Here is an 11,287-nt window from a genome sequence, read left to right on the forward strand (position 1 = left end):
GATCATCAGGCCCGCTCAGCCCCGTCTCACATTCAGGCGAGGTGGGTGGAAACCCCAGGGTCGGTCTTTGCTCAGCATCTGTGATGGGAAACAGACACCAGTCTTCTGTCCTGGGCATGTGGGAGAAGGAGACCTCACCCAGCTGCACATCAGTGTCTCCCACCCTGAGCTCAAGAGTCCATTTCAGAGGATTCCTGGACACTCTCCTGTGACTGAGGAGCCCTTGGGGGTGGGGTAAGCGGGATCAGGAGGGGCAGTGACCCAGCGGGGGCCTGAGGGTGCTCAGAGACCCTGCAGAATAAATTACCCCTGTGGGATGGCTCCTGGAGGTTCCCGTCCCACAGCAGAAACCCCAGCCCTTCTCAGCCACAAGGGGGCGCCTGGGGTCCCAGATGTGAGCAGGTAGGAGCCTTGCAAAAAGCTAGAGCATGGGGCTGGTCACCCGGGTCTGGGCAGGATGGTACTGGGCCAGCTGCACACAGGAGCCGAGGGGACCCTGGAAAGAACTCCCCAGAGCAGGATTTCTGAGCCTGACTTCAGGAGGAGCCAAGGAGATGAGCTGACCTGCCACCCCAGGGACCCAGAGCATCACTTTCCCTCACCAAGGGCCAGTGTTGGAAAAGGAGCCACTGAGTGGGCGGTGTCCTCCGGGGCCCCTCTTCTGGCTCACCCACCCCCAGGGAAGAAGGGGTGGTCTGGAGCCATGCTCCTCTCTGGAAACCTGGCTCCCTGAGCAGGGCTATAACTTCTCCTCAGGATCCCAAACCCCCTCAGGACCCAGCCCTCCTCGCCCTGGAACCCAGCAGAGGCCAGGTCATCTGTGGGTGTCCTGAACTGGCCAGTGACATACACCCTGGGGGGTGGTCAGGAGGCCATGGATGCAGAGAAGTGGGTCCCGCTGGGAGTCAGAGTTGCCTGTGTCCCCCTCCGCAGGAGAATCACAAGCTGCGAGATCAGAATGATGACTTGAATGGGCAAATCTTGAGCCTCAGCCTCTACGAAGCCAAGAACCTCTTTGCCACCCAGACCAAAGCCCAGTCCCTGGCAGCGGAAATAGACACAGCCTCTCGTGATGAGGTAACATGCCCACACGCTCTCGCCGTGGAGCCTGGCCCCTCGCCCGTGAGTCCTGACCCAGGGCAGGAAAAGCAGGGCAGGGCCTAGCCCCCTGGGAGTCCCCATCTGCAGTGACCCCGAGTGATGCAGAGGTCAAAGTGAGGCAGAGCAGTGAGAGGAGGAGCCTGCAGGCGGAGATAAACCTGCTCCGATTTCCTGTATGTGGTGGGAGGAGAGTGGGGTTGGGAGCAGAGCGGAGTTTGAGTTCGTTCGGTCAGGAATGTGCCGGAATGGCCCGTTGAAGTCATTGGTGTGCGATCCAGGGGAGGCCGGATGTCCCCTGGACCCAAGCCAGCAGGAGAAGGATATTAGCATTTTGGGGGGCACCTGCTTGCAGTATGTCTTCATTTAATCTTCTGAGAACGCGAAGGCTTTCTAAACACTTCCATGTCACAGATCGGGAGACCAGGATCACCCAAGATCACCCAGCTTATGGAGAGAGAGGAACCCAGGTCCCTAGCACCAAAGCCCACTCTTTCTGCCCCACTGGGGTATGGTTATGAAAGATCAGGCCTCCGAGATACCCAGGTTAGATTTCAACACGAGTCACCGAACCCCTTTACTCTGTGCTGGGGATACACAGCCAGGAGCTGGCCCTGGCCTTGAGGAGTGCCCACATGAGCCGGGCACCAGCCTCCAGCCTGCGGGCAGAGGCACATCCCATGGACACGGCAGGAGTCGACCTGGAGAAGGACAGCGGCAGGACTGGGGGTGGCGAGAGGAAGCAGCAGGCGGTCTTAGGGTTTTGGGACATTGGGTGTCACTCCTGATTATAAATGCTTCTGGCCAGCATTCTCTGCCTTTATCAAAAACATCACACACATCTGGGCCCCCCCAACGGGCCAATGATCCAGGCCTCTCTGGGGGTGTGGCCTGCGCCTCTGCACCTTCCCCCCTGCCCGGATGTGACACCGGAGACTGGTGCCTGGGCTCCGAGGCTGGTTTTGTTGGGACACTGGCTCTGCCCACACCCCAGCCCCCTGCCTGGCCTCTGACCTTGCTTTCTCGTTCCCTCCAGCTCATGGAAGCCCTCAAGGAACAGGAGGAGATCAACTTCCGGCTGAGGCAGTACATGGACAAGATCATCCTCGCCATCCTGGACCACAACCCCTCCATCCTTGAGATCAAACACTGAGACGAGGGTGGCTGGCTGCAGAGCAGCCGCAGGACCCCCAGCCCCCAGGATTCAGGGGCAGAACCCCGCCCGAGGATGCGGCCCGGGCCGGGCCTCCCACGCACACTGTAAATGTGTCTCTGGCCACCGCTGTGTAATGTGTACTGGTGTGTATGTGGGGAGGCCGTGCACACAGCAGAGCGTGAGCCTGGGCAGCAGCCGTGGTGCCATCTGCGCCGTCAGCTGTCCTTGTGTTTTGCGGTCCCTTTGCGAGGGGCAGAGGGTCGTGGAGGCGGGCGGGGGCGAGGTCAGCCGTCAGGAGTTACTGTAATGACGAGAGCTAGGGGAAGCTTGCATTTCAGATACTGGACAAAATGATTCTACCTCTGGGGACAAGGATTGAAAAGCATTCTAGTACGACAGGCTCTTTGACCCCCATCCCTGTTTCCCCCTGGGAGCGGGGGCAAAGTGATGACCCCTTCCAGGAGCTTGAATGCCTCACCAACCTCTTCGGCCACCTTTCAGGCCCAGGTGCTTGAGTTCGGAGAGAAGGAAGGAGGTGGTGGGGGAGGACGTGTCGGGGGTCCTCACAAGCCCTTCCTGCAGCCAGCAGCCCCCTGTGCAGCTTGTGCACGGTGTATCCAAAGGACTCAGGCCTGCAGAGGAGCTGGAGGTGCGGGGGTTGGGGATGGGGGCAGCCGTCATCCTGAGGGTTCTTGGCACTTTGAGAGTTCTCCGTAAACCTGCCCATCCCTGCTCACCTACCTCTCCTTTTCTGTCTTGGTTTTGTTTTTTAAGACCATGAAAAACAAGCGGCATTCACTTGGGTATACATGAAGGATTCAAAGAAAAGGGAACGGGGTGGGGACAGTCTAGGGCACGCGTTGACATTGGGCAGCCAAAGACACGATCACTTCCCTGTCAGCCTCCTTTCCGGGGTCTGCCTTGTAGGAGAGAGGCGTGGATGGACCCTCTCGACAGCTCCCAAGGGCTGGGAGGGGGCCTTGCTCACCTGTCCCTGGTCACAGCCTTAGGTTTGGGTTTTCAGAATCTATGCTCTGGGTTTGGCTCTGCCGGACAGTGAGGCCCCTCTGTCCCAGCCTCTAGAAACACGCCTGTATTCGGGTCTCAGCTGTGCTGGTGTGAGAGACAGTCGGGGAAGCTGCAGGGAAATCTTAGTCTTCCATGCTGGTGGTGGTGGTTGGTGGGTTAGTCTCTCGGTTGTGTCCAATTCCTTGCAACCCCAAGGACTCCAGCCACCAGGCTCCTCTGTCCATGGGGTTCTCCAGGCAAGATACTGGAGTGGGTTGCTATTTCCTCCTCCAGGGCATCTTCCTGACCCAGGGATCAAATCCACGCCTCCTGCCTCTGCAGGCAGATTCTTTTACCACTGAGCCACCTGGGAAGCCCAGTTAACAGACTTTAAGGGAACAAAAAGGTCAAAAGACATAGCTGTGACCAGGCCATGGCTATACTTGAACCGCAACAGAAATAATAAGTTAGTGCGGACTCCCAGTTCTGTTTCAAAGGTAAAGATCAGCCTGGTGACACAGTGGAAACACCCTCTGATCTTTCATGTGATCTTTTGTTCTAGGCGGCTGGGAGCAGATATGGTACTTTTCTTTGAGTTTTCCAGTTTGTCTCAATTTTGTGTGGCTTGTGAACCGTATCCTTAATCCAAATACAGATAAATGCGCATGGTCTTACTTCCAACATCCTCCCCCCTCCACCCGCCACTGCCGTTTGTTTCCTTCAGCACTTCTCCTATGAAAGAGAAGGTTTGGGCATGTTGGGGACACGTGTGTGCAGAGGAGAGAGGGCTGGGAGGGTGAGCAGGGACCTGGGGACTCGGATGTGTTCCCAGTGACAGAGCAGGGCTGCGGCCAAGACTGGTCTTCATCCCGTTCCAGTCACTCGCATTGGATTTTGTGACTTCTGTTTAAGCATGTGCATGGATCTGATCCCAGGACTTTGGGGCCACCCGCACCAAGAAGACGAGGATGGGGGGTGGGGCATCAGTCTCCTGGGAGTCTCTCGACCCCGCAGGACGCTGGTCTCTTTGGGGCCCCCAGGGGTCTAAGCAGAAGCGGCAGTGGAAGGAAGGGATGGGGAGTGGGTCTCTTGAGAATTTGCTAAGAGGAAGGAATGGCATGAATGAAGACCGGAAAGCTGATGATTCACGCTGCGGTTTCGGTCTGGGTTTTATATGAGAAGGCATCCTGCAGAGAGGCCAGCCGGATCCGGGTCCTGGCCTGTGGGGGTGGGGCTCGCCCTGGGGGAGGAGCATTTTAGGGGTGACCGTGTATATGCTCTTTAGCTGCACTGATGTGGAATTCCAGGGGAGGCCGCAGAGGCCTGAGTTTATAACAGAGTCAGAATGTGGCATGGAGTCTCCACCCAGGGGAAAGTGGGTGGAGAAAGCTGTCAGCCTGAAGGGGGCTCCACGGGAGCAGACTCCCCCAGGAAGCTCTGGTCGGAAAGCCTCCTCCGGACCTGGTCTGAGAACCGGGCTGACTTTAAATTGAGGCTGAGTTCCATTTAACACATGCCCCAAGTTAAATCCAACCTTCTTCAACCATAATACATCCAATAGGCTTGTTCAGATCCTGTAGCTTTTTAGCCTGAGAGGGGGCGATGCCACAGGGGTTCCAAGCCACAGCCCCTGTGCGGGTTCTAGATCGGGGTCCCGGTGGGCAGAGCCTGCTCCCCCTGTATTTTCTCCTTGTTTCCTGGTTGAAGGTTGTGCTTTTATCTCTCGGTGGTGTGGGGCTGCTGGAGAATATACAGGATGCCCTGTGAAATGTGAATTTCAGGCAAAACAAATAATTTTCAGTAGGTGTTCCATACAATACTTGGGATCTATGCAGTGACTTGTCTGCAGGTTTTAGAGGTGGTTTCGGGGTGAGGGGAGGGGGTTCTGCTGCAGGCTCACATTTGACATGACCCTGGGCGGTCCTCACATTTAATCAGAGCCCCAGCAAAATTTGTTGAACCAGCAAGTCAGTGTCTAAACACAAATTAACTTTGAATTGCCAGAGTTAGATAAGTTATTTTAAATTTGCAGATTCTTTGAGAATTGTCAAAGAGAAATTATCCTTTATCTGTAAACTCCTAATCTATTTCTGACCTGTTAAAAACACAGAGTTTGACAACCTCCCAAAGTACCCAAACCTGAAATAGTAATAGTGATTCTCAACTTGGGCTGTGCATTGGAATCACTGGGGAGATTTTTTTAAATGCTGCTGCCTGGGCCTCCAGAGATTTGGATTCAGTTGGTGTGGGTATGGCCCAGGCACCTAACTGTTTAGAGAGCTCCCCAAGTGATGGTAATGTGCAGCCAAGGTTGCAACTTCTAGGAAGCGGTTGGCCAGAGGCAGAGAAAACCTCTGCTGGGCTTGTTAACCTAGGTGCTAGGTAAAATTGAATTCCCTTGCTGAGACGGTGGCTTTTCCTTTAATGATGTCAGATGGTGAGACGTTAGCAGACGCCCTCACACCCACAAGGGGAGGCCAGATGCCTTCAGGAATGGGTAGATCCAGCTGTTCTCAGGAGCCTGGAAAGTGAAAGTCGCTCAGTCATATCGATTCTTTGGGACCCCATGGACTATACAGTCCATGGAATTCTCCCCTTCTCCAGGGGATCTTCCCAACCCAGAGACTGAACCCAGGTCTCCCACATTGCAGGCGATTCTTTACCGGCTGAGCCACCAGCCTAGGGGTTAGCAAACCTGAGTGGGCAGGTTGGTCTCTGCCTGTTGCTCATGGAGTCGGTGGGTGGCAGGTGTTGGGATGTATCAGTCACAGGCCCAGTGATTAAAGCGAGAGCAGAACAGAGTGGGGGTGGGTGCTGAAAGCAGCCCCAGAAATAGTGGCTACCTTCTGGCATAGCTGAGCCCAAGGGGATTCCCGCTTTCTGATCTGTTTTCAGGTTGGGTGGATAAAGGTCACCACACCAGCATCCCTCCCCAGCCCTGGAGGCTCCAGGCTCTAGTCTGCCAAACTCCTGGCCCAGCCAGGTTCTGGGGGTCAGGAAGGTAGGCTCTTTTGTTCCAATGAAGGACTTAGTAGCAGGGAAGAGACCTGCAGGGGCCAGTGGGGCCTGGTGGACCAGGGAGAAATTAAGTCCTCTTTTTGTGCTGCATAGGTGTGTGGGTTTAATGCATTATCAAATTTAAACCTAAGAGCTAATTATAGACGCGATCAGAACAGGGGATGTATTGGGATGGTTGCGGTGCCCAGGCAATGACTTTGTTCGCCTGGCAGATTTACAGCGACTCTCTTAAGGGCTGAGGTGGGTTGTAGACTGAGGAGGGAGCAGTGCAGAACTTCAGAACTTTCCTCTAGGGCAGCCCCTCTCCTGTGATGCTTCAGGCTGGTGAGGGGACGGACACCTGGGTGACTTTGAGCAAGTCCCTTCCCTCTGCTGACCTTAAGGATCTCCAGACCCTGCCAGCCCATTCTGAGCAGGCCCGTGAGTGGGCAGGGAGCACGAGGGGCCGGAGCCATGGGCCTGCCTGCCTGCCCGCCCGCCCGCCCTTCTGCCACACTCCTCTTTCTTGGGGAAACAGGCTGCCTTCTAGAAAGATCTGTTTCTAAAAGCGTAGACCCTGCGAAGCTAGATGTCACATGACATTGGTGCTCCGACCTCGTAGGTTTCTCTCTCCATTTTCGTTGTGACCATAAAGGAGGGCCGTCTGCCTGGCGCCACCAGCAGGGGGTGGCTGAGCTGGGCATCCCGGGGCCACCCCATCGGCGGTCTAGGCGCTGCAAGCTCTGGAGACAGGCTTCCCTCCCGGCCCTCAGCTTTGCTGTGCTGCACAGGCTGTGTGTTGTCTGCATGGTTTGGGGTCATTGTCTTTGTGCCTTCTCCCCCCTCCACCCCCCATCACCCTGTACAGGAGTTCCCACGTTTCCACTGCCCCCTTTTCTACGTCCTCTTGGTTACCCTGGCCCTGCTTCTGCCCGAGCCCTGCAAAGTGTACAAAGCAGCCCTTTTGTGTCCACGCACCTCTGCCCCATGAGGCTGACCCCCCCCGCACGCCGTCCCCAGGCCCTCCACATGCTCAGCCACTCAGACTCGCTAACCTGGGACATGTTTCATTCCGGTCCCTAGCTTGGGGGTCCTGGGCCCACTCAGCGCCTCACCCAGCCTGCCGCTCTTTAGGAACCCTGCACACTATAAAAGCCTCTCTGTGTGCAAAGCAGCTTCTCCTACAAACTGCTTCCCGAGTGGGTGTCAGTACCTGTAGCTGGCAGAGTGTACCTTTTCTCACCTGGGGCGTTGGCCTGGCAGTGATTGTCATGGGTCTGCAGCCACTCTGTGGGCCCCTGGGAGGATGCACCCGGGGCCCCCAGAAGAAGCTCCAGCTGCGTGGCTCCCAGGGCTTGACGCTGGGCCTGGGTTCAGGGCCATCGCCATCTGCTGTCTGAACAGCTTCAGACCCCAAGCAGGCAGAAGGAAGAGGCTTCAGGCTGCGTCCCCCCACCTGCCATTAACAACCGCCGAGCTCTTCCGCCCAAGGTGCTCAGACCTGGGTGCCGTTAAATCCCCGGTGATGTCAGGACCTTGCATCACTGAGGCGCCCAGCTCCTTCCACTTTCTCAGCTGGGTCTCCAGAGCCGAGAGGGATGAGCTGCACGCAAAGGCTCATCCAGGGGGTCATCAGGTGCCTCTGACGCATCGTGGGATTTCACCCGAGTCTTCTGCCCCTGGAGCCTCCATCCAGAAGCAGGCTTAGCTCTGGGGCTGGGGCGAGACCTCCACGTCCAGGCCCCAGCGTGGGGAGAGGGGGTTGAGGCTCCAAGGCTGAGTCCTAGGGTCCCGAGCCCTCTGCCTCCCGCCTGCTCCCGGGCCAAAAAGGAGCAGGCTTGCTTGCAGAGGCAGGCTCCCTGGGGAACTCTCGTGTACAGACCAAGATGTAAATAAACACTTTGCTTTTCTTGCCTGACTTGATGGTGTCTCGGTGCTGGGGGAGGGAGGGTGGAAGAGGGGAGGCCTAGTCTCGAAACTCCTGGGGCCAATCTCTCATAGGAAGAGCGGGCCTCACCAGGTAACAGTCTCTAGGGCAGGGGCTCACCCTGCAGACCCTCCTGTGAGCCTGCTGTCCCTGGGAGAGGAGATGAGGGTCCCATTATCATCCCTGGTGATGTTTGAAAACTGTCCTCTGGGCATCCATGTTCGCTTTCTCAGCTGGGGCCTCCCAGGGTTTCAGCTTGCTCTGGTCACTAGCTGGGTCCTGGTGCCAGCTCCTGCCTGTCCCCTCCTGTTCCTCCCCTGGGTCCCAGGCCCACATCCTCCACTTGAGCCTGGCTGCATGCCAGGCTGCCTGCCTGAGTCCTGCCAAGCCCTGGAGGTGAACGGCCAGACCCCCCAGAGTCCCGCCCTCTCCTTGTCTGCTCCTGGTGGGTGGTATGCGATTCCGAGTGTTGACGGGGTTCACGGGCGCCCAGCCTCTGGAGGCAAGTTGTTGGCCTAGGCCCCCACACAGACCCTGGTGCCATGGGTCTGCCCGGGTGGGTGGACAGTGCCCCATTCAGTGTGTTCACATGGCCTCCTGGGCTCACGGCAAAGTCCTCTTCCAGCACTGGAAGTCGTGTGTTCTAGACCTTTCTTCCCCTCCATCCTGCTAACCTGCCTTTCCCTTCCTAACTAGGGTTGCCAGACTCTACAAGTCAAAATACAGAACACCCAGTTAAATCTAAATTTGAGATAATTTTTCAGTATAAGTATGTCCCAAGCAATACTATTATTCATCGTTTATCTGAAATTCAAATATAACTGGGCCTCCTGTTCTATCTGGCAACTCGATTCCCAACTCCTTTGAGGAGCCCTCTCCTGCCAGCCAGGTATCTCCAATTCCCGAGCACTGGACCCACACCCCAGTTTCAGAAACAGCTTCCTTCTTGGTGTGCCATTACTTTTTTTTGAGACTGGTTCTGCCCTCTACCCCAGCCATCCAGAAGCAACTGCCAGCCTTCACAGAATCTCTAACCCCCTTGCACCCTGGGGTGTGTGTTGAGACCTGAAGTCCTGAAAATGTGAACTCAGTGTTGTCAAGGAAGCAGAGGAAAGCACAATGAGGTCTTGAGATCCAGGGTAGGGACAGGGGGTGTCACTGAGAGCCCCAGTATTAAACTTTCAACGTGCTGATGTTTCACAAGAATTAGGCCATTAAGCACCAACTCGGTGTTCATGGAAAAATTCTTACTCTTGAAATCAGACCTCCACTCTCTGACTTCCATGTGACTGAGCAAGTTATCTGAGTTTCAATTGCCTCATCTATAAAACAAGGGAAGTTAACAGTTCCTACCTCAGGAGTCAAGTCACCAGATGGAATCTGGTACGTGCTTGCAGAATCAGAATCCGGATTTGGGAGGCAAAACTCCTCTTTCCCCAAAGGCTCCTAATCAGAATGTCTCCTCTATAAAATTAGTTTTCCAGCGTGGCTGTAAAAATATACCACAAGCCAGTGGAGGGGTTTAAAACAACAGAAATTAATTTTCTCACAGTTCCAGAGGCCAGAAGTCTGAGGTCAAGGTATCAGCAAGATTAGTTCCTTCTAGAGCCTCCACTGTGCACTCAGTTCAGTCATGTCCAGCTCTTTGTGACTCTATGGACTGTAGCCCTCCAGGCTCTTCTGTCCATGGGATTTCCCAGGCAAGAATACTGGAGTGAGTTGCCATGTTCGCCAGGAGATCTTCACGACCCAGAGACTGACCCCACGTCTCTTGCACCTCCTTCATTGGTAGGTGGGTTCTTTACCAATGTGCCACCCCTGGAGGCTCCAGCTGAGGGTCTACTCCTTGCCTCTCCTGGCTGATGGTTACCAGCAGTCCCTGGTGCTCCTTGGCTTGTGGCTACATCACTCCAATCTCCCTTTGTTGTCATGTGACCATCTTCATCTATGTATCCAGGTTTTGCTGCTTTTTTTTTTTGGTTGCACTGAGTCTTAGTTGTGGCATGCAGGATCTTCAGTTGCAGCACATGGGATCTTGTTCCCTGATCAAGGTTTGAATCCCATCAACTCACCATCCCCTCAAATTTAGGGCCTCATCGAGTCCTCTGGGCCCAGGATAAAGTCTCCTGAAGGGTCAAAAATACCTGGATACCAAAACCACTTAACCAACAGACTTACTCTGCCGGCTCCAGCTCTGTGACAAGTTTTGTGCCAGGCCCTGGGGATTTGGTACCAAAAAGCAAAGACTCTTCCTCTTGGAAGGAGAGACATAGGTGACTTGGGTGATGAGAGGTACCAAGGAAAATGTCAAGGCAGGGATGGGAGCTGGGGGCAGGGGGATTGAGGCCAGTGGGTATCACGGACAATTTCCCCGAGGACAGGGCATTTCAGCAGAGCCCTGAAGGATGGTAGGATCTGGGAATCACACGTGGAGGAGGCTTGTGGAAAGCTTGGCCCTTTCAGGGCACTGTGGCTGGGCGGTGAGTAGAGAGGTGGGGCTGGGGGAATGGGACAGCTGAGGCCATTCCGAGTGTGGTGGGTCAAGGGTGGGTCTCATCATCCATTAAGCAAGTGTTTTATCAGCCACCAGCACCTGACAGACAGGGGGTAGGTCAAGGAAGACAGATCCGTCCCCCACGCTCACGGCAGAGCAGCTTCTAGAAAGGGAGGTTATCAAACCTGGGTGCATATTTGAATCACCTGGAGGAACTTGAAGCCCCGTGGATATAGGGACCCAGCCCAGTGATTTGATTTGAATCTACCAGGTGAAGGGTGGGGTTGGACACGGGTTTTTCCAAAGCCCCCCAGGAGATTCCAACGTGTTTAGGGCTGAGAGTCATTGCATCATCATTCTGGAAATCATCTGATGAATCAGGGGAAACCTCAGGAGGAAAAGATGGAGATGGCCAGGTGAAGGAGGTTGGGAAGAACACCAAGAGCATATGCAAATAACCAGCAGGGCAGAGGTCAGAGGTCAGGGCTGTGCATGGCAACCACTAAGAAGCGTCTTTAGCTGGGGGCCGCCTGGACAGAGCTGAGTTCCAGAGAGCGGCAGGGGGACTAGGTTGCTGAGAGAAGAAAGGAGACGTAGGCAGCATGGA

At 55.4% G+C, this 11,287-nt stretch overlaps 1 protein-coding gene and 1 long non-coding RNA gene across 4 annotated transcripts in view; one reads left to right on the forward strand and one right to left on the reverse strand.

The window, feature by feature from the left end:
- The window catches only part of RAB11FIP4 (RAB11 family interacting protein 4), a 111,760-nt gene extending 103,583 nt beyond the window's left edge, over positions 1-8,177 (forward strand). For all 3 annotated transcript variants that reach the window (XM_025281036.2, XM_044939533.1, XM_044939532.1), the window contains 2 exons: positions 934-1,077; positions 2,135-8,177. In XM_025281036.2, the coding sequence (XP_025136821.1) occupies positions 934-1,077; positions 2,135-2,251 (261 nt within the window). In that variant the 3' untranslated portion in view covers positions 2,252-8,177. The remainder of the gene's footprint in view (positions 1-933; positions 1,078-2,134) is intronic.
- Positions 5,624-11,287, reverse strand: LOC123332692. Its single transcript, XR_006549655.1, has 2 exons — positions 9,540-11,287; positions 5,624-5,783 (listed from the first exon to the last, which is right to left on the reverse strand). It is a non-coding gene; the product is annotated as an uncharacterized LOC123332692 (long non-coding RNA).

This window comes from Bubalus bubalis, chromosome 3, assembly GCF_019923935.1.
Source record: "Bubalus bubalis isolate 160015118507 breed Murrah chromosome 3, NDDB_SH_1, whole genome shotgun sequence".
Taxonomy (NCBI): Eukaryota; Metazoa; Chordata; class Mammalia; order Artiodactyla; family Bovidae; genus Bubalus; species Bubalus bubalis.